The sequence below is a fragment of the Danio rerio genome, chromosome 19 (assembly GCF_052040795.2).
Source record: "Danio rerio strain M-AB ecotype USA chromosome 19, GRCz13ab, whole genome shotgun sequence".
Taxonomy (NCBI): Eukaryota; Metazoa; Chordata; class Actinopteri; order Cypriniformes; family Danionidae; genus Danio; species Danio rerio.
In genome coordinates this window covers 35,874,369-35,898,838 of record NC_141039.2, presented here as the reverse complement: position 1 = coordinate 35,898,838, position 24,470 = coordinate 35,874,369, and the positions used below count along the sequence as shown (strand labels likewise).

The 24,470-nt window shown below is 38.5% G+C and overlaps 1 protein-coding gene across 50 annotated transcripts in view; it reads right to left on the bottom strand.

Moving 5' to 3' along the window:
• The window catches only part of runx1t1 (RUNX1 partner transcriptional co-repressor 1), a 233,037-nt gene that overhangs the window by 35,607 nt on the left and 172,960 nt on the right, over window positions 1-24,470 (bottom strand). For 5 of the 50 annotated variants that reach the window (XR_015516205.2, XM_087295017.2, XM_087295030.2 and 2 more), the window contains exon 1: window positions 18,403-18,745. The exons of the other annotated variants lie outside the window; for them this stretch is intronic. Coding sequence is in view for 4 of the 5 variants with exons in the window: in XM_087295017.2 (XP_087151143.1) it covers window positions 18,403-18,412 (10 nt within the window). In the remaining variant the exon portion in view is untranslated. Of the gene's footprint in view, window positions 1-18,402; window positions 18,746-24,470 lie in introns of those variants that run through there. 50 annotated transcript variants of the gene reach the window in all.

Here is a 24,470-nt window from a genome sequence, read left to right as displayed (position 1 = left end):
ATATATATAAATATATATATATATATATATATATATATATATATATATATATATATATATATATATATACATACAAACAAAGAAGCAGGCACCGTCATAAGCAGCAAAAATTCTATTAAAAATACTTGGGTAAAATTAATTTCCATATTTTAAAGACATAGTGTGGAAAAATATAATATAATGCAGTGCTTCTTGTTTGGTCTGAAACCCACTTTATATCGTATCTCGGCCAGGCAGTGAAGCTCGCTGTTTTTAAAGAAATAAGATCTTAAACATGACTATTTTGTATGGAAAAATAAATATTTCTATTTAATAATAATTTAAACATTAATTAAAACTAGGAACACAGTTTTTTAAAAATAATAATGCATTCCGCATTTGAACATAGAACGTTGAAAACCCTTGATACAAAGTAAATCAAAAACCTTTTTTTTTCAGGTCATGTGCATGCTTTTTCTGCTTCAAAATCCTTGATATGACAGCACACAACATGACATCTAGATAATGTTTACTCCAGAAGGTCATGTCTAATGATGGGTCACAGTGGCCTTTAGCTGCAGTAACGATGAACCTTAAAAGCCTGCTCACCTTTCAGACTTATCAGTGAGGTTGCTCTGATAAGATACTAGAATAGAAAATACTTGCCGATACTACAAAAATTCTGGCATTGGTATCAGCGAGTATTTAAATCCATAACCGATCTGATACCAATCTTTTTTTTTAAATGAGACTTATGCTTGTTAGCTTTGCTTAACACTGCAAACCTAGAGTCAGTCCCTCTCCCCTGAAGTTGTGCCACAACAATCATTGTTAGAGCAGCAAAAAAGAAGACGGAAGCACACCATTTTATTTTTAAAATGTTTCTGAATTTTAAGTTTCAAAGAGGTTATTTTCTCATCTTATTCATATTTTTTAAAGTATATCTTTATACTCTAATTTTTTATACATTTACTCTGTAATACTTGAATTGATTTCTTTTCAGTTTATGGTGTTTGAACTTTATGGCAGCTGAACTTGTTTCAGTAAAGTACAATAAATAATACTACAGCTGAATGTCTGATGATGAAAATACTCTGCTTCACTGTATTTATTTGTTTTATTAATTATGTTTTATTAATAACTATAAAGTACATCGTAAATGAATTTCTGTCAATTTATACAGGGCACAACTGTTTTTCCAGATACACACTTGGGTATCGATTCAGTAGTTGGTAGCTCAGGTATCGGAATAGATATTGGGAGGGAAAAAGAGTATCGGAACATCTCTACTTATCAGTCTTATTTGATCTGTTTTACAAATATGATGGTCTCTAGTAACCCAGCAGCGTTCTCAATCTCTGTTTCTTACATATAGACAGACGTGGTGTACCAGCTGTGGGAACATTATGTGTCAGGGCAAGCAGCCGCCCTGTGTCTGGGATATGTAGCCTGACTTTCTGATTACAACTGTCTTAGGTGCCCCTTTGACTCTGATAACAGCAGGGGCTCTTGTCTTTCCCCTTCTCTTTCTCACCATTGTATTTTCAGCTTGTTTCATAATGGCTGCAAACCACCCTTCAAAGCTAGGGATATCAGCTACTGTCTTGCAGGCCATGTGTGCAATGCAGAATGATCTAAAATGAGAGTTGAATCCTCTTAGACAAGCCGTAGTCTGAACAGGAAAGCAGAAGAGATAAAAAAGGTGGGAATTTCAGCTCCATATGGCTCCCATTCCCCAGGCATCTCTGCGACTGTATATGTGGGAACCAGATTCTAAACATATGCGTCTGTGTAGGCTTAATCTGCCCCATACTTGCTCCCCATGCACTTTCAATCCTTTCCTCAATTGATAACAGTCACCGTGCTGAAAACAAAAGCTTATATATTACACAGGCAAGAATACATCTTTCTCAGCCTCGGCTAGACATTTACCGATAAAAGAAATGACAGAAAATCAGCAGGGGTCTTCAGTTTCACGCCTACACCGGTGCAGATTAACCATTCTGCATACGCAAAATAAATAAATAAATAAATATGTTTTTTTTTTAAATAGCAAATAAAATAAACAATGAAGAGATGATGGACTGGCTAATGTGAAAAAGCAATGCAGGTAATGTCAATGTGACATATAATTATTTTTAATAAGGCATCTCTGTATTTGGTCTATAATATTCATTCAAAACCATAATGATAGAAAAGAAAGATTCCTGAGTCGGTGAAAGGGACGAGGCAAAGCAAAAGTGACTCGATTCAACATTAAAATCTCAGTATGGGGCCGGTTATTACCTTGAAATGTTAACAACGTGACAAGTCCAGGCACTATAATTCACAAGAACCGCAGCACAAGCCTGAAATGAATAAAATAGCCCAAGCACTAGTGCGAAAGCTATTCTGAACCAGTGTGCCTGTCAGATTGTTATAATTGGAAAATACCATATAAAATTGTGAAAAAAATTATACTAATTAACCAGGACATGATAAAATCTACTGGAAAGGATTTTATTCAGCTTTGGTCATAGACGCAGTTCATAAAAAGTAGCTTGTGGATCTAGATGTTTAATTGAGCAGACCCCTTGGTTTTTCACGATTCCATGATTGCTGAACATGACGTCATATTGACATCGTACTCCAATGTACCCCAACGTTGTGGGGACATCGGATTTGGTTTGGAAATGGAAATCTGGTTGACGTCAGAACCCAAAGTCAGGCCAACGTCCAACCTTAAATGAGCCAAAAATTAACCAAATATCAACGTCTAATCATGTTTTAACTTGTGGACATTCTGTGGATAATACCACTGTGACATCTTTCAGGCATTGAATTTTGGACACTCTTCAACACAACCTAAAATAAACCAAATATCAACGTAATTTGATGTTGTTATTGAACGTCAAAATAACGCTGTCCTTAGACGCTGGCTAGACATTGAATTTTGGTCACCTGACGTCATGACCTAAATCTAACCTAATATTAACATCTTATGATGTTGGGTCCCTGCTGGGTTGGTTCAAGGATGAATGATTTTGTTTAACTCTTTTCCTGCAGTTAACGAGAGAAAAACAGACAAGTGCCATTAGGTTTTACATTATCTGTGTTTTAGGTGTATTACAGTAGGCGAAGCCCTAACTCATGTCCTATGTGTGACATGATGTCAGATGCTCCGGGCAGTGAAATCTGAGCAAGAAAAAGTAAAATTGTGAATAATCATATGAGTTATTTAACCTTCCTTTGGCTTAATCCCTACAGTTTTAGATCTTGTCTTGACAAGAGACCAAAATAAAGATGCTTTCTTTTTATGATTTGTGTCATTGTCATTGTGTCAGATTGCACACCTAACATAGTAGGCCAGTGTTTCTTAACCATGTTCCTGGAGAACCACCAACACTGCATGTTTTGGATGTCTCGATTATCTGTTACACCCGATACAGGTATTTCAGTCTCTGCTAATGAGCTGATGATCTGAATCAGGTAGGTTTGGTTAAGGAGACACAGAAAATGTGCAGAGCTGGTGGTCCTCCAGGAACGTGGTTGAGAAACACTGTAGTAGGATACCTAATATGATAAATAAGACTATATATATATATATATATATATATATATATATATATATATATATATATATATATATATATCGTCACTTTGGAATTATAAGGTTCTATCTGCATTCTGAAAGATTTTGAGATAATGAGCTTCAAAGTTTTTGCATTCCATAGCAAACAGTATGTGTGTAACATTTGTTTTTTAATTAAAAAGTCTTAAAATGTAAACAACTTATAAAAAAAAAAAACATCCCATTATTTAAATAAGTTTGACATCCAGTGGTTGAAGCTCAATTTTGACAAAAATGTCAGATAGAACCTTATAATTCTAAGGTGAAAAAAAAAAAAAAAAAAAAAAAAAAAAAAAATATATATATATATATATATATATATATATATATATATATATATATATATATATATATATATATATATAAAATCGCAAAATTGTTACATTTCTGAGAATAATCATCACAAAATCAATAATTTCAAAGGCAAAAAAATCACAAAAGAATCATAAAAAAACTAGGGGGTCTGATTGAGGATTAACATCTGGGTAAAAGCTAGAATTGGACTGGGAATCAGGAAAAGAGTATCAACCCCAAGGGATCCAAACTTCATCGCTTCTTACCTGTTGTACAGAAATGGGTGATAGGAAATACTGTATATTATAGGCTGTAATTTTTGTGCACGTCAACATGTGCATTTTATGACATCCATGCTAAGATTCTGACCTTCTGAAAACACTGAAAAAGGAAAAAGTGGTGTGAATGTGGAATGTCCTCCATTAGAATCTGTCAGCACAACATATCCATTATGTTTCATATTTCCTTTTGCTGTAATATTACACAGCAGACAACTTAAAAGCTTTGCACTTCCATAGTGTACGTCATCCTGTGATCGAAAGAAGTAATAATCACCATAATACATCTCACTTTTATACTGGTTGGATAGATGAATTCCACACAAAGTGCAATCAGTGACGGTAAAGCTCCATTTGAAGAAAATATATATAAAAAATACCATAATATAATCTCACTATTTTCGCCATGCTAAAAGTGTTGAAATGAAAATGACTTCATACATGTCATGGAGTGCAGGGTACATTTTTATACACTTTACCTAATATTGGTCAAAGAAAAAGAAGAATTGCCAAAGAAACTGCACTCTACAAGAGCAGCATTAAACCCTCCTAAAAGTGGCAGACTGCACAAATATGTTTTGGAGAAAAAAAGGAGATAACTCAATTCAAATGAGCTCCCTCGTGGAGAGGAAAAGAAGCAATTTTGCATTTTAAACAGGCTCAAAAACATACCAGAGTGCACATCCATCCTGCCCTGATTTCATAAAGTTAATCTGCGCAGAGTTAACGCACAGTGCATTTGTTTGGCAGTTACCTTGCCTTTCACAGATGAATATTAGGCGGGCCACCATGGATATTGATGCAGCAAGAGATTTAATGTGGCTCCCAGGAAGGACGATGAAGTGCTTTCCATTTTCCTGTTCGGCAAGGTCTTTTATTGCTTTTCAAAAGAGCTCTCGAGTAATATGGATCGCCATTAAATGGCACGCCAAACTGAGCATTATAAAACGCAAACCCGCTCATCTTCACCCGATGTCTGGTCATTTTTCACGACTCGACAGTGCCAGTGAATCTGTTGCTACTCTCCTTATTTACTAGTGCTTATATTCCAAATTTGCATGCAACAACACATACAAGAAGTCAAAGAGGACTAGCAAATTTTCACACTATTTTCAAGAAACCACTATTAAAGACCCGCACGATTTGGTGCAGAGTTGAGTCACATCCTTCAGGGTCAGCCAGTTTGCCTCCATGATCTAAACAGACAGCAGTGCATGCTATTTCTACATGCTTCTAAGAAAGTGGGGGGGGAAATGTAATGCACAATGTAATGGTGACTCAAATGTTCTTCTGAAAACAGAATAATTACAATATAAAACAACAAACCAGATGGATAAAGGAATTTCTGGTCTAAAATATGATAAGCTTTAAAGGTGCAGTATGGAAGTTTGACACCCAGTGGTTGAACTAGGTGTTCTGGATCAAAAACAAATGCAAGCGCATATTGCCAGATTGAGGAGCGAGTCTGTTGATCGAGCCTAAAGGCTGATTTAAGTTGTGTTCTAAAGAAAAGCAATGACACGTGATAGAAAGAATATTTTCCATATTTAAAGGAGTTTTTGTTCTAACCAACTCCACAAATTGATATACTAGAAATGGCTTCAATTTCTTGCAGCTGAACAACAGAAAACTGACAATGATCACCTCAGGTAAACCTCATGTTCTTTATTCAGTGTTAAATGCTGGCATTGTGAGTTTGAATGCCAGTTTACAGGACATTTATTGCCATACAACTGAAAGCAGCAGCAGATAGTTTCACCTCAGATCTTGAAAATAAAATAAACGTTTTGAAATTTAACTTTAGAACTGTGAAATTTTGCCAACCGACACATATCAGGGATTCAGCATGTTCATTTAACAATGTCCAAGATGTTTAATATGTATTGATTTAATTATAAACCTTACCATTTCATTGGAGTGCAGTGAGTGCACTATTCAGTGCTTCTGAATGACTGTATTTAAATTTCTATCTGTTTTTTGTCAAGTGCAAACAGCCCAACTGCTTAACACAGCAAATCTTGTCAAGTAGTGTGTTGTTAGGACAGGCGATTACAATGTAACCATCTCGCCTAATGTTTACGTTCATAATATTTATATTATTTGCTTATTAATAACCTCACGTGGAACTCTGAATCTGCATCTCACTTTGGAGTCTACTACTGTCCACCGGAGGTCGCATTTCAGTCATGGGCGAGAGCCTGTGAGAGCCTTTCTGAATGAATCCTTGAAATATTCGGTTTTCTTTTTTAAACTGGCATTGGGCGGGTTAAAAGAACCCAAAAAAAGACAGATGTTCCGGCACGGAAAGCACATTTTCAAAGCAGATTATCTGACTCCAGCATTGTTTTTCAGATAAACAACAATGTTTACTTCACATGTTTCTTAAATATCTGCACATATTATGGTATTTTTTATGCTTTAGAAGAGTCAAAAACTTACATACAGCACCTTTAATCTAATGTAATGGCATTTGTATACTAGCTATCAACAGCCGAACTTAAATATATATATAGTATTTCTATCCATCAGTTTAGTCTATTCTTCATATACATGCAATCTGTGTTAGATCTTTCCCTCTGATAACGTGAGCAAAAAAAAAAAAAAAAAAAAAAAAAAAAATTCGCAGACTGTTTGTATGTTTGGCACACATTGCTCGACTTACATCTCTCTTACATCACTCACTGCATTAATGGTAATGTTCAGCTCATTTCAGTGCGGGTAAAACAGCCATCTGTGTACGGATGCTGTACATGAGGAAAAAGAAGGTCACGAAGCATCTCATTCACATTCTTCTGGTGTATTAGAAACCCTATATGATGCTTAAGCAGCCCTCCCCATGTGCCACTGTGCTAAGAATTTAAAATCACAATTACACCAGTGCGTTGCTTCTCCTGTGTCATTGTTAAAATAGTAACTACATTCATCCTCCCACACACCAGCTAAAGTTGTTTATTCACTTAGCAAGTTATAAGCTTTGTGAAACCTAATCTGCGGTGATGATTCAGCCATATATTTCTGTAGTGCCTGCAGCAATGCAGAAATACACAGTGTGCAGGAAGTTCAGGAAGCGTTTCTCCCCATAGGAACGTTGTTTTTGCTCCTCAGAGAAAACCTGTGGCCAGTAACGTGAAGCATGACATGCCAAAGCCACAGGAAGCCAATCAGCTGCATGCTAATGCCAACAAGATGGCTGCATTTAGCAGCCTTTCGCTCGTCAAATTGGGGTCGCAAGGTGAGCAAGACAAAGATAGAGAGCACCTTTCATGGAAGAAGTCTCGCGGGATAGATAGTGGTGTGAAAGAGATGACGAAGGTGCCATTACAACCAGCTGCTGCGCTTCAGATCTGCCTTGCATTAAAGATGAAGAAGAGAGAGGGAGAGCATCGACTCTGCGAATAATTGGAATTCAGATGCCGTCTCAGGTATCCGAGGCCGAGGGTGAACTGGGAGTGTGCGTTGCGTCGGTATGAATACATTATGAACTTGTGCACGCTGATGCACCATGCAATCATCTCCGCCAGATGGAACGGCGCACAGAGCGTGGCCCATCAAACCCTGCCGGCTTGTCAAAGAAGATGTATGGATTCCCCCGCCCTCCTAGAACTCATTCCCAACACTTATTCCGCTCATTCTCCCTGCAACAAAGCCTGTCCCTTTGGATCTCTATCTTTCTCGTTCCCTTTCTCCCTGAGCCCTCACTTTTCGAGGCTTCTCCCCAGGCGCAGTTGTTTTCCCGAGCCCCACTTGGCCGGCGCCAGGTGGTGTGCCAACGTTCCATTCCATCCCATCAAATGACGTGTGCTGAAGGGACCCGCATCAGTCTGTGCTCGCTCAAGAGTTACCAACCCACCCAACCGCCAACTGCAGCAACCTGTGCACTTCGATATTTAAAGAGATTGCACTTCTCCGCCAGGCTCTTTCCTCAGCACACCCAACCGAGATGTTATTTCTGGATTAAAACAGATGTATGAATCATTCCACCTCTTAAACGCACAGTAAATGCCATCATCGGTTACCGGTGGCAGCAACCTTTAAAAGAAAGTGATTTCACACTATAGCTATCCCAGTTTGAAGCCAGTCGTGCCAACTTAAGTGGACACTGACGAGTGGGCACTGTTAGTTTTACAGTGTGGCTATAATGTGAGATAATGCGTTCCTACAGCAGTTCTGCAGTAAATACGAAGGGCTGGGAGCCATCTGCTGATCCATTTCAAAATATGGTCTTGCGTCCAAGGAAGAAAGAAAAAGAAAGGGACTGACCAATAAAACAGATGCAGCATTTATAGTGAAAGTCACTCTTCTTTCCTTCGTCCTCTTCTTCAAAATGGATTTATCTTAACGTCTGTTTTAACCATCTGTTGAAATAAGGCCCCATTGGCATGAAGCGCAGAGGAAGAAAACAAGTGTAGAGGAGCAATAAAAGTGATTCACGGTTGCCGTTACGCATCCGTTGAAATCGCAGAGATTTGTGCATTATCTTGTTGCCAGACTTAAAGAAAAAAAGAGGAAAAGGATAAATCCTTTAAGGCTGTGAGAGTGTAGGACCTCACAGGGGAACTCGCATAAAAAACACTTGTAATCTCCACTTGAGCCTCATCTACAAACAGACGATCACAACTGACGTGGGAACAATGGAGGTTTTGCAATTACACTAGGAGCACAACTGCAATTTCCAGCATCTTTTGAACAAACGGTAAATAATTATTTACTTACTTCTTATCTAGAGAGGCAGAATTAAAGCATTTTTCAATAAAAGGCCTTTCATACTGAGATTAGTGCTCTCAAACGCTAGTATGAAGCTCGTCCAACTCTCAAGTCAATGACTCACTCAGCTTCCTGGCATGAGCAGATGCCAGCTGAAAAGTGGGGAGAAAGAGAGAGAGAAACAGAGAAAGACGGCACACGCAATATGGCTCAGCACCTAGACACATGGCTTTAACTGGCTATCCACCAACACTGCTGTGTTTTTCACTGTGTCCCTCATTAGCAGCGTGTAGGTTAAAGTCACACACGTCCTCGTGGGAGCCGCGCTTGGTCCACGAGCAACACTCTGTCATTGAAGAAAGTTTGTTTGGTGAAAACAACATCACATAAACAGAATGTCACATGGCCAGAAGAAAATAGACATTCAAAACTTGTGATAGACGTATTATATTGACCAGAATGTGGCTAATTTAAGATTAAAACTGTGTATGGCAGACATTAGTAGGTCTTTCCCTTGTGTCTGTTCTAGAATCATCCTAGTCAACAAACTTGTGAATTGCTGCTCATAAAATGTCATGGAGCTTAAGTAGCTTGTGACTTTCTAGGTATTATCACTTTCTAGGTATTATCATTGATCCCAAGACAAAGCCTAACAATCTTCAAGAGCTTCAGACTACATTCCATTTATGTCTCTGTGCTATATTTGTCAAGACACCAAATACTCCAATGAAAAACCTGATCTAATTTAGCCTCTTGAGAATAATATTGTAAACATTTATAGACTTTGGATTCTTGGTTTAAAGGAATTAGAAGGAACCCACTTTATATTAAGTGTGCTTAACTACTATGTCCTTACATCAAAATATAAATACAATGTATACTGTGTACATAATGTATTGCAGAACACTTCTGGTGTTCTTGAGGTGGGATACAGGTTGGGTTAGGGACAGGTTTGGTGGTATGGATACTGGAGGTTTAAGTGTGGCTTAAGGTTTAAGGGATGGTCAACAGTGTAATTGCAAATCTAGTTACATAAATTAATTACTTATCTAATTACATGCATGTATTTAATCAAATATAAATACAATGTAAATTTAGACAATATTGTTACAAATTATTAATTTCAGTGTAAGAACAGTGTAAGAATGTCTACTAGATATTAAGGAGATCTCATTTGTGACCTTTCTTTGGGAAAAAAGATGGCAATGAAAATTCTAGACACATTTTAATTCTAAATTATTGGTCTTTATTACTTTTTATTATTAATTTGAATAATTTTGCCATATTATATATCAATTATTAAGTCATAAATAAATCTCAATTTCAGTTGTAAAGTAAGTCATATTGTATTTGCTGCACTGTAAAACCCAAAAGGTTAAGGTAACTCAAACCGTTTGAGGAAACTTGTTGCAACAAACCATTTAAGTTCAAAAACTAGTCCTAACGAGTACTGTGAACTTAATCCACTTGAGTAAATGAAGCAAATTGACCACAGTCAAACCCAATAAATGAACAGAACTCAAACCAACTGAGTACTGTAAAACTCATTAAGTTAAGGCAACTCAAATAGCTTGAGGAAACCGATTGCTACAATCAATTTAAGTAAAAAAATACTAACCTATATTTCACGAGTACACACTTGCATTCGTTTAAGTATAAAGCATATTTGGCGTGCTGTCTGGGGGAGAGGGCTCTGAGCTCGAGGAGACACCCCAACTCGAGCTATTCCCCTTATCAGGAAACAAAGAGGAGTTGGGATTCGAGCGAAGTATCTAGCCCAGCTCCAGAACGCTCCCCCTGGGAATGCAATGCAAGAGGTGAGGTGACGAGGTGGTGGAGGGACACTAAAGTCGTGAGATGCTGCAGGTAAGACAGCTTTGGTATATATAGGGGTTGTCCAAGAACTGATTTGATGATGGGATAATTGTCAATGACATATTCAATACTGAAACTTCTGCGCATGCTCCTACTGAAATTTGTTTACAAAACATCACTAGTACTGTCAACTTACTCCATTTAAGTTGAAGTAATAAGGTATTTATTTAACTCAATACCTTCAACGCTGAGTTCAAAACTCTTTTCAAATGAGTAGAATTAGCTTTTAGTAAATTTTGGGTTAACTACACTCATTTCATTTGTTAAAGTTGACTATTGGGTTGTACAGTGTGTGTAACTGAAAAACATAATTGAACATAACAATCTGTAAACATCTAAAAAGACTGGTTGTGACCATATAATTTAAACGAACGGTGTAAAATTATATTCGAAACCCCCAAAACACATAGTTTTATGTATACTAAATCATATTATGAATATCATGGCCCTCAACAACATGTAACTAAAGACAACCGTAAAGAAATCAAGACTTAAAGAGAACATCACAATGCTCCCACCGAGAGGCCTGGTGCTTCTCAGACTGATAAGGGAACACACATCAGATGTTTCATCCATATCCATATACAGCTCCTGTCCTCTCCTGCAGCTCAATCTGACTGCAATTACCTCTGCACTCTGTCATTGCCCTCAGCACCACTCAAACCTGCAAATTGCAGGCCTTTATCCACTTATTCACTTTATTCATTTCAGCCACTTATTCTCACTGGCTGTGGCAGCTACGGACGGACGTCTCTCCACGCCTGGCAACAAAAGCGCGGCGAAGTCTCTGATGCTAGGATGAGTCGAGCCCACGGCGGCGGATGCCAAATCAATTTTCGACAGATAATAAAGAGGCTCATGTTTTACATTAACAAAACGCTATTTTACTACACTCAAAAAATGCGAGCTAATAATATACTGCTCTCGCTAACTGAAAACACAGCTACGTGATAAAAGAATAACTGACATGCAGGAGGAGGAGGAGGAGGTGGGGGGAAGACGATTGCGAAGAAAAAAAAGAAAGACCCTGGCGGCAGGATGACGGTTTATTTCTGCTGGGACCTCTGTCTGCAAGTGTTTTGAAAATATCACATGACAGAAGCCATGTGTTCAAAATTAGAGTGAGTTAAGTCCACTGCACAGAAAAATATGTCGACAATTTATGAAACGCAGTCCTGGATGGAGATTTACTAAGTAGAACCAGATTCAGAAAACAACTAACCCCCACTTCCAATTACCGTGCGCACACATACACAAACTGTCTCTTTCTCTCTCTCCCTCCCTCCTCCTCCTCCCCTACATGAGACCTTAAAAATGGTTCGAGTCACATCTGGCAGGCAGGAGACGTCGGAGATGGTGGAGTATGACCTAACGTCAGGGCACTTCCACCCTGAGCAGTTTGTGTGTGCGTGTGTGTGCGCGCGATTGTGGCACTGGCCACAGTTTGCTAATGGCTTTCAGTACAAGGAACTGAGGCGTAGCTCCAGGCAATGACTGCCCCTCAACCGATTGGCTGCCATCACTGAGTGGCTTCTTAATGACTAAATACACTCTAGAGAGGCCGTCTTTAATGCTTAAACTTGGGTCAAAATCCTTGTAGCTGTACTAGCTAAAAGGACTGAGAAAGTGCATGGGAAAAATGCGCAACCAAAGACTGTCTCTTACTTTAGTTTGTTAGATTTTTGTAGTTGTTGTTGTTGTTGTTGTTTTTGCATCACCCAAGACAACAACCTTTATCTGGAAGTAAAGTAGTAACTGTGTGGATCAGAAAATAATCTTCAAAAAAAGCTGAAAATCTACAGGAGCATGGAGTCTTGTTTCCATGCTAACCACAAATTTACTGTGGATACATACTGTGCACCCCCATAATGCACATAATCATATTATGCATTCATTCATTAATTTTTCTTCAGCTTGGTCCCTTTATTTATCGTGGGTCACCACAACGGAATGAACTGCCAACTTATCCAGCATAGGTTTTACGCAGCGGATGGGAAACATCCATACACTCTCATTCACACACATACACCACGGACAAATTAGTTTATCCATTTTAGCTATACCACATATCTTTGGACTGTGGAGGAAACCGGAGCACCCGGAGGAAACCCACGCAAACACAGTGAAAACAAGCAAACACCTCACAGAAATGGGACTCAAACCAGCGACCTTGCTGTGAGGTGACAGAGCTAACCACTAAGCCACTGTGTCTCAAATAATATATTAAAAATGGAGAAAGTGTATACAAATGTATCATCATTTATTTTAAGGACAACACAAACTCTTGATTAACCAGGTAAACTCTGCTGTTATTTTGGGATTTAAGCCTGGATTTTGACTACCCAAATTTAAAAGCTTCCCAAATCCACATGCAGAGGAGTAAATGCTAAAATTTGGTATCATTTTAAAGAAACACTTTGAATTTTTATAAAACACTATTAAGAGTGTTTAAAATAACTGTATATGTAGTCTGCGTTATAATAAACACCTAAAGAAATCGGCGCTTTTTTTTATAAACTCAAATTAAAAATTTCCTGCGCATGTCTGTAATCATAGGAAAAAATAAAAAAAGTGTAAATAGCTTTTGTACAGTAGAATAAAAACCAAAGTTATGCATGTGTGCATAACATATAGATTCTACACTTTCAAACGAAACCACCCTTTAAGTCTTAAAGTGAAAGTCGATGATGTACCAGGTCCGCCGAGTTTAACTGGTTAACTAAATGATATTATTGCAACTATTGTTCTCTTTGAAGAAGTATATTATGGATACCATATTGTAAATTATGTTGCATATTGTAACATATATAGGCTTGATAGCTGTAGGAACCACGTCACAATATCATGATACTGGAATTCGGTACCAATTGATACTGAAATTTTAAAAACGTCCATTTCCCGCTAACATTAACCCTGTTGAGCCCGTTCTTTAACACCACTGATATGCCGTTGTGTTCATGTGCTCAACAGAAATGACTGTGATTGGTCATAAAGGTGATCAGTTTACCAAACTCGCCGTTGTTGACTGTGTGTAATCACAGATACAGGGACACTGGAGTGTTTTAAAGCTGCGATGCAACAGCAGATTGCTCGTATGTCAGCTTATAGACAAACCAGCTGATCGACATGACTTTGAAACACTCCAGTGTCCCTGTACGTGCTTATGAGCGCTTAAATGTTAACAGAAATGGATGTTCTCAAAATTTCAGTATGAATTGGTACCGAATTCCAGTATCATGACAACCTTAACCTTACTATTTCTGCTTTTGATTTAGATTTTATTGTATGTTATAATGTTAAGATTTGTAAAGCTGTTTTGGAACATTAATAGTTGTGAAAAGTGCTATACAAGTAAACCTGACTTGAACTGAATATTGTGTAATATTGTGTGTGCAAACTAAAAATGTCTAAAATAACGAATAAAAACATTTGCTTACAAATAAAGCTGCAAAACTACAAAACTTGCACAAACATGAAAATTTTACAAAAACATTAAAAAATATTGTACAAAAAAGATGTTTTCATGCTAACAAAATTAGCTTTTATCATATAAATGATCAAATATCATAAGCTAAAAAAATATGTCTAAAATATAGTTCCTATACAAAAACACAGGTAACTATGGATTTTAATAAGAAACCAAGCAATGCTAAGTAACAATAAAAACCAAGGTACATGGTTTGTCTTGTTTTAGTAAGTAGTAGGGCTACACGATATTGAAAGGATCTAATATTGCGATATTTCATTTTTCCATGATAAGTAGTACAAAATGAATACAGGTTTATAATACAAAATGGGTTGAATCGCTCTATTTGATGGTTTTCTAGGGAGTCTAACTATTCAGGTAGACAAATTGAATAATCATAGTGTAAAAATGTTTTTTTTTTACTTTTTACTTTGTCTCATTTATAGTCCAAATATCAAAAAACAAAAATCTTAGAGCAAGTAAGAATATTGTTGTTTTAATCTTCAGAAGAAATAAGCCAAAATTAGTTTTTCTTTAAAAAAAGCCAATTTTCCTGCCAGTGGGTTGTGTTTTCGCTTTGGAATGTGTATATTTGAACACTAGAAATATCTATTTTGCAAGAAAACATTAGAAACAAGGCTAAAATTCATTTTCTTGCATAAATCATCCATATTCCATTAAAATACAGTAATTAAATAAAAGTCTGTTGTTCCTTGTTAACTATAATTCAGACTGGGCGATGCAATCTCGATGCAATCAAAAACTAGAGTCCATTAAACTGCATAACATTTTCTGCAGATCAATTTTTGGTTGCCAATCTCTAATATTAACACACTTTTATGTTTTTATTGTTGCACATTTCTGCCGTGTGATTAGCTCTTAGATCAATAAAGAGTAAAAAAAAGTCTAGAGTTTATCATTGTATCGCGATTCGGTATAATATCGTTTATCGGCCTAGCCCTAATTCAGACTCAACACTGCATATCTTGTGATGTCATGATTGTGGATGCACACATTGAGATATCAATGTTGAAACTAATTATTGTGCAGACCTATTAAGTAGATTAACACATGAGAAATATGATCATCTATAATTAAGTGCACTGAAAACACTTCATACAAAATACCTGCTACTAACAGAAACGGCTTGTTGGAGTATCAAAACCATTACAAACTAAAAAATTCCAGTGAATGTATATTGCATGAACACGCAAAGAAAAGCTACAAAAATACAGGAGCTCAGCCATGCTTTCATATTACCCAAGAGAATGACCTTTATCTCATTAAAGTAGCAAATTATTGCAAACTGAGAACATGCGTTAAAAACACACTGTACGAAAACACTCTTGCAAACAGAAAGAAATGCTATAAAACTACAGGCGGAGAGGAAGGAGCCAAGCTCTGCTCAGCACTGAGAGCTTCAGTCCCTGCCACAGATGGACGGCACTGTGTTTGGCACTCTGCCAGCGAGTGAACAGATTGTCCGTGGCGGCGGCCTGGAGGAACGGTAGCTCCAGTGCAGATGGGTGTCCGAAATAACCCAGTGTCAGTTCTGCTCAAGTGTCCCTGACCTGGCACACGCGCCTGCTTACAGCTGCTTCCTTCAGAGCTTCCCAGAACAATTCTACACATGCACACACAATTCGTAAACACGCACTTTGCACTAAGGCCAATGTTAACAAACACGTTTTGAGTGGTTATTTGAAAAGAACAAACTGGATCTATAACGCATGAACAAGACACTTTCTCGACATATCTCTCTAAAGCAAAGCACACATACGATTCGGATGCAAAAACCTCTTATTTCTATCATCTTTAAATCATTTATAGAGTTTCGGATGGCATTGTGTTTGTTGTATTCTGTATATGAAGAGTTTATATGCAAAAACCTCTAAATATCGTCTGAAATTATCCTCTAAAATGAGCAGTCTCCTGTGTTTATGTTCAGTATTGTCACTTGTATGGCAAAGAATAAGGCATGTTCCTGGTGTTTAACGTGAAATATCGCAACATACATGAAGAAGGCTGAGAAAAATATTCATTTTCGATAAATTTCATGTGGCATTTACAGGTTTTTGCATCTAAACTCTTCATAAACAGTATACAACAAACACAACACCAATCCAAAACTCCTGAAAGATTTAAAGATGATAAAAACCCCTCCAGAGCATTGCATCATTCAAGCTACAGTTTAAAAGGCCTCTCGGAGCCAAGCACACAGCCAAAAATGTTACACTTGCAAGTTTAGACACAAAACAGAAAGAGAAGTCGAGGCTGGGTAGATGGAAGAGGGGGAGTCGGAGAGGTGGGCACCAGACGGATTGCCTGGCAGAGAGGTAGTGGCCATGGCACACAGGAGAGCAGCAGTGCCAACAGAGCTTGTCTCACAACACCATCTGTGAAGAGCAGCACTGAGATCTCCCTGCAGCCTGCACACACACAGCACGCCAGCTGCCCTCTGCAACTCTCTCTCTCTCTCCTTTTCTTTCCTGCAGTCTGCTTTCTTTACATCCATGCTCCAGCACAGTGCTTTTTCTCAATCTATAACCGATCTCTGCTTCTCAAACAGGACTCAATATTCATGTAAAAAAGATTAAAGCTATTTTAGGGACAGTCAGGCTATTTCTATTGCACTGCTATCACAGAAAGCATTCAATTGCTCTTCATTTTACACCATTTAACACGATATGATGTCTAGTAGATGTAACCGAGATATTGAGATCTCATTTGTGACCTATTATGCATGGCAATTAAAAGTCTAGATGCATTTATTCATTGTTCTTTGTTATTTTTATTATTAATTTTAATCATTTAGAATTAATAAGACATCAATAAATCACAATTTATGTTGCAAAGAAAGTCATATTGTTTTTGCTGTGCAACTCCGAAACATAATAAAACATAAAAATCTGGAAAAAGACTGTTTGTGGCTACAGAATTTGAAGAAATGGTGTAAAATTATATTTGAAGCCCCCAAAACACATAGTTTTATGTATACATTGCATTGAAAATGAGTTCATTCATAATTGAAATGTTGTAAACAGTACTGATTTAAATACATGACCAAGTGTTGCCTTTGTGATTATCTTAGAAAGGCTTACTAAAAAGAACCACAATAATAATAATAATAATAATAATAATAATAATAATAATAATAATAATAATAATAATAATAATAATCATCATCATCATCATAATAAATAACTAATAATAATACATTTTTTATATATAAAATTCTTTTTTTGGGGACTTTTCACTTTTATTTGGATAAGAAAGTGGCGATTACAGACAGGAAAGAATTTGAAGCAGAAAGAGGAGTAAGGATCACCAAATGACCTCAAGCCGGGACTCAAACTCAGGTCACCGTGAGCGCCTCAGTGCTGTGTGTTGGCGCACTTAATCACTAGGCAATTGGCGTCGACATAATTTAATTTTCCAGCAATACTGTGTGCATATAATTATCTATACTGGAGTTGCACTCCAGGGAGACGCAGTGGCGCAGTAGGTAGGGCTGTCGCCTCATAGCAAGAAGGTCGCTGGGTCGAGCCTCGGCTCTGTCAATTGGCTTTTCTGTTTGGAGTTTGCATGTTCTCCCTGCTTTCGCATGAGTTTCCTCCGGGTGCTCCGGTTTCCCCCACAGTCCAAAGACATTTGGTACAGGTGAATTGGGTAGGTTAAATTGTCCATAGTGTATGTGTGTGAATAAGTGTATATGTGTTTCCCAATGATGGGTTGCAGCTGGAAGGGCGTCCGCTGCATAAAACAAATGCTGGATAATTTGGCGGTTTATTCCGCTGTGGCGACCCCAGATTAATAAAGGGACTAAGCCGAAAAGAAAATGAATGAATGAACGTAGTTGCGTTCCAGTTTAAAAATGTGAAAATATTAAATATAAAATATTAAATATTAAATAATATAAATATGAAATATTACAATTACACTTCTAGTTCAGCAACATTCCACTGCACAGGTAGAAATACCATCAGAAAAGGCATCAGCTGTATTTAAAAAACCTGTCAGTTAAGACCTCACATAGCCTAATCAACAAATCAAAGCAAGCATATAAAAAGAAGGCTGGTTTGCATTTGCTTCTTCCAAAAGTATTCAACAAAAGCAGTAAAAGTAGCTTTACATAGCCTCTATTTCAAGATATTTACATTTCCCTAACATGCACATTGACAGCTTCCCAATCTCACCTGGCATCATGGATGCTGGAGACAATCTGGCTATCACAGAATCCAGGTTGCTTTCCTTATTTCTGCCAAAGTCCCGGTAACCTTAGTCTCTTTGCGCCTTTCTGTGCTCTGCGTGGGGCACGGGGGTGGCACAGGAACCCCCGGGGCCCAAACACCAGGTCCGAGCGGGAGAGTGGAGCAGCCTGTCCTCCTGCTTTCAGAGCTTGAGAGAGACAGATGGAGACCTGCCTCTCGTTCTGCTCTGCTTCCAGGGATGCCCTGCACTAACGAGGGCACGTGTGGCCGCTGGGGCCTCGCGCTATCCTGAACACGCTTGTTCCCGGAGCCCGCAGACTGAGACAATGACAGCTAGAGCGCACCCAAACGCACACACGCGCTCTCCGCCTCCTCCTCTGACCCCTCCCAGTTGATGCGCGGCAGCCACACAAAACACAGCACGCGTGTATGAGAGCGAGAGAGAGGGAGAGGGAGAGTGCGAGCGAGTGAGAGAGAGAAAGAAGGGGCAGAAGTCGGACGGATGAATGGATGGATAAAACAATCAACAGTAGGTTGACTGATTAAATAGACAGGACAGCATATGAATGATATTAGACAGATAGAATGATTGAATAAAAGACAGGATTAGACAGAGAGAAAGGCAGGTTTATGCTTAGAATCTGTCCTCTCATATGCTTTGAATTAAGAGCACTGTTGCAAAAACAACCTTCTTCTGGTCAACCGGCCAATCTGAGTTCATTCACATCTGCTTCTGCTTATCCACATTCACTTTATGCTTTACTACAACATTCATATACGATTAAAACATTCAGATGTGTGTGTGTTTGTGATGTCAGGATGATCAAATTCAGCTGTCATAAATTCACTGTTTGGATGCTCGAATACTTTAGATTCTTGGAAAATAACGGTGTATGGTCATCCTGCTTGCATCAATCAGCATCCCTCCACAATCTTTTCTTTTTTTTTTTTGCAAGCAGCGGCGGGAACAACCTCATTAAAAGCAAGAAAAATCAATTTGGAGAGTCCAAACAAAGGCATGCATCTGCCTCTACTGCTGTGTTTTAAGTCTCTAGAGTGGCGCTCTCCCCCCACCCCCCGCGCTCGTTCTTTTTCTGCTCTCTTTCTCAGATTTGCTGTTTCTCCCTCTCCCCTCCCAGACTGCCATCACTGCATGTGATTAACATATGTCTGGGCTTTCAGCCCCTGTCAGCTTGAAGGCATTTCTCCCAGCCGCCTTAAACAGCAGATGAGCTCCATGTGGAGGAAACGCTCAGGAGAGAGAGGGAGAGAGCAAACGATGAGGATGAGGGGTGGAGAGATGAAGCTTTCCTCCTTGCACGTTTCGAGCCTCATCTTCTCTCTCTGCATCAGCCACCAACCTGTCTCTGCTCAATGGGGGTTGAACAGAGTGTGACTTTGAGATAAGAAAAAAAACATTTCAGTGCAGGTGGCAGTGAAATCTGCCATCTCAATCATCTCACAGAGATGGGTAATAATACAATACTAAGGATAATTGTACCTTAAATGTTCAATCATTGGCAAAAAAGAGAAAATTACTTCTTCTTTTTTTTATTCCTACTGGCACAGCGTCAAAAAAAGTTGATTTGTTTTAATTGCCAACGGTGGCATTCACTTGTAAATTACGAACATTACCAAATCTCCAACAATGCTGGATTTTCTCATTTGCTTTTTTCCTGCAGCTTTAAATACCGAAGTAAAATCCAGTACAGCTATCACAGTCCTAAAAAGGCAAATTGTACTGCAAAGGTATAAGAAAAACACTGCAAAACTGACAGAAGCTATTTCAAACAACTCGTGATTGACGCCTGCTGGAGCGTTTTCATAAAACAAACATAATTGAAACAATTTCAGGAGGATCACTTCTCTATGAGATAAAAAACACAACTTTTGCTGCATTTATATCCTGCCCTTTGGTGTGAGAGAAAAAGTCATTTCCACTTCCTTTTCGTCAGCACTTACACACCCTTATGTCCACTCAGCACAAAGCCAGATCTGTCAATTGCCTTCGCCTCCAAATGAGCACATTTCACAAAATTCGCTACATCTATGATTTTATTAAGAGGCAACACAGCAAACTAAATATTCAGGCTTTTCTGTGGCTCTCCTCTGTCCTCTCCCTACCCTTAAACCAATCTGACAACCCTTTCAGAGCCGGTGGGAAGTGAATATATTTCCAGCCCGGCTTGATAAAGGCCTGCTTTAAGAGTTGGCTGAATTAACAGACTGAAAGAGCAGGAATGAGACAATGCGAGATGAGGAAACTGGGAGCTGAAGGGATTCCACTTCTTTCTCATTCCAAGCACCAACAGTGCCAGATTTTTATTTTTTTCATGATAGGCTTAAGAGCTTCATGAAAAGCCAGTGAGCATACAGATACCTCTTCGACAGGGTCTTCACTTGCAAGTCGAACTGGGAAAGCGAGACAGAGTTGCACACATGCGGTGTCCCCACACACTCAGCCCCTTGACCTGTGTTGCAGGGTGACACCCGGGGAACAGTGTCTTTTGTGGTTCGCTGACACTGAAAAAAGGGACCAAATTAGTTTGCTTTTTCTTCTGCATTGTCTACTTCTCGACCCAACCCAAAGGGCTTGATTTTCCACACAGCTGGAAGCCATTAGAGCTCTCTGATGATCTGCTCGTATGCAGGGTGGCTGAGCTGCAGAGGCTGCAGTAAGACAGAAATAAAAAGCAGAGGGAAAAACGGATGGAGAGATCAGCCAGTATGTTGCTATCGCTCTGAAGAAACCCTAAAACTGTCTAATAAGAGGACACAAACCAGACTATAAATGTTTTTCAGCCATAAGACTGAAGAAACATTACTGCCGTAAACAGTGGAAACACTCAGTTAACATCATATTTAGGCAGTGTGATAGGAGTGCTTCTATTTCATCTCAGTGATAACAGCTCATCAATAAAGCCATACTAAAATTCTCACACAATTTTGATTACGTACCCTTATATACATTTCTGAAGAAAGAGCAAAATATGTCCCAGGAGCAACGTAATTTTGCAGTTTTTGTTTTCGCAAATCCACCAGAGGCCGATGTGTATGCTTTTTCAGATCTCTATTTTTTCCTCGCGAGTGCCATTTACGCCTGCCTTTCTCACGTAATTCCACCAGAGGTCGCTGTCGACTGACTTACTGACTGACTGACCGACCGAAACAATAAAGAGTTCAATTAGCAGGTAGGGATTCAACAATTAACCGGTTTCACTATCACACTTTATTTAGCTAAATTTAAGGGCTTCTTAAAACTGCGTTTCTTCATGGAACAAAATTGCTGCAACTGAAAGTTATGCCAACTGTGTGCTAGTTTAAAGTTCCGAGCTTGTACACAACATGCACACACACTGGATTAAAGGCTGATTTAAACTATGGCTAAGGCTATAACTGAGGTCAGTTCACATGTCGCGTCTTTTGTGCGCACAAGTTCGTTATTTCCAATAGAGGTGCACGGCTTGAGCGGCATATTCAGCCTGATCTCATGAGGAAACGCAAGTATTTTACGTTTTGTCAGTTTAGTGGCTAATTTGTACGAAAATGTACGGTTTTAAAAAAGAGGCGTATCACCCAACCCTGCCCTAAACCCAACCTTCATAGGGTGATGAGTAGGCCCACATGGAATCTGTGCGCGCAGATATCCGCAGATTTTTAACCCAAGAATGATTCTTTGATTGAGTCTGAATTTACTTGTGTAAATGTGTGTAAATGTATATTTACTCCATTTGTAAAGTAATTTTACTAATACTATTGTAATACAATAATAGTAATATTAAAATGTTGAAATGATTTATCTACAATACAGTTTATAAAGTAATATTTTCTGTCTTTTAGTAGAGATATTATATGAGAGTTGCGTGGTTTACCAAATAAGTGGAACTAATTGGATTTGCATTGTAAACGTAAAATTAAGGCTCAAGAGGTATTTTTTAATTGAATATATTACGTTTTAAGTCTAATAATCATTCCGCATACATCTGCAGATTTTTTTACCAAATTCCCTGCAGAAATAGCAAAAAATGTCCGCAGATTCTGTCTGGCCCTAGTGATAAGCAAATCGTACAAAACTGTACAAATTAGATTGCATGAATTCATACTAATTACCCACTAAATCAAAAAGTTACAAATTGCCATGAGATTGCATTGGCATATTGGCGTGCAAGTGGCATGATACGCTTACGATTTCCAGGCGCACCAGGTTGGAAAAATGCCCCGAGCACACTGCAAGTCACGTGACAAGAACTGACCGGTCAGCTTCATACTTTGCATGGAATTTCTATTCCAAAGAGTAACAACATAATACAAAAAGAAACAATTTTAAAATATAGTCGATCAAATGTGGCTAACAGACAGAGGTTCAGAACTAATATGTAGCTTAGATTTACACTAGACAAATACTTTTTTACATTAGACAATATATTCTTATTTTTATTTATTTACTTGTTTGTTTATTCAGAGTTATGTCATTTATTTTTACTTAAGTATTTTCACAAAAGGATTACTTAGGTTTAAATGCCAAAAAGAGATATCCAAAAAGAGAGAGAGAAGTTGAGTATTGTTTGTTTTTATTATTATTTTGTTCTGCATTATTTGGTTACTGAGCAGCAATAAGTAACACTTTTAACTACTGTATAAGGAGTTTTCATGTGATTTTCTAAACTAGTAATGTTTTAAAATGATTGAATGCATAATAATCATGATAACCGTGATTATTCCTCAGATAATCATTGCATCCCTATTAGCAAGTTACTCAAATTAAAATACTGTAAATTACAGTATTAGTTTTCTGCTATTTCTTGTATTTAAGTGCATTGTTGCTGGTTTCTATATCTTGTTTGAATCTGTTTAGCTACCTAAGTGTTGTGGGTTTACATGAAAAAAGAAAAGAGAAAAATCTGAAGTGTGTGTGTGTATGTGTGTGTGTCCAGTCCTGAGCCATCTGTCCGTTCTGCTGTCCCTGAGTCCCAGAGCAAGCTGTGGCTGAGGGCCGGGGCCAGATCTGTGTTCTTGCAGCTATTCATGACTTTCCCACTCCACCTTTTCAGCATGACAGCGACACACAGTGCACGCCAATCAAACCCAACAACGGTCACCAAGTCCAAAGAGACCCACCCCCCCACCATCTCGCCCTCTGTGACGGCAAAATGATCCTGCTCTCCAGTCTGTATAATGAATGCAAGTATCATTTGAATGTGTAGCTCACACTAGAAAGTGGCACCCGCAGTTGTGCTGATTCATGAAAAGCATGTCGTCAGTGTCAGCCCCCTCATTTGGACCGGAGCCAGACTCAGCTCTCAGCCCAATTCAGCCACCGTCTGACAGCTGAGTCGCTTTTCCTCTCTGTGGAAAACAGAGCATGTTTCATCAGGCTGAGGAGTTTGATGTTATTTTGAAGTCTGTTTAATCTCATGAATAACACAGAGGGGACTTGAAGGTAAAGATGCCAACATGGCTCATCCTTTTGTGTTTGCACACTAGGTGGTGCTAGTAATACATACTTCAGATATTACATCTACACACACACACACACACACCTCTACAGAGTGACAGATTCATTGTGTCTGGTTCTGCATTTAGGCAACAAACAAAAACACCTACGTCTCATTTCTAAATCCTTATCACCAGACATTCAGTTTTCGAGGTCCAGATGTGCACTGACAGATTCTCTAGCAAACGCTGAGAAGAGAGAGAAAAAAAAGATGTTTCTGCTTTAGAGTGTTTTTGTCAACTTTCTCAAAAGTGAGGATGCCAGCTGTCCCGGCTTATGTTTAGATTATGTAATGCAAACATATTGGAAAAAAGGGGACAAAAGCTGAATCTTCTCAGTTCTGTTCTTACTTTCGGTATCCTCATGTGACTAACACAAAGAGAGAGAGAGAGAGAGAGAGAGAGAGAGAGAGAGAGAGAGAGAGAGAGAGAGAGAGAGAGCAAAACAAAACAGGAGGAATCTGTCAGTGGGACCGGAGCTGGCTGAGTGAGAGATCGAGCCCAACAGGAACCAGTCGTTCCTGGCCCAGCCCTTCTCCACACAATGGCCTTTAGAATGG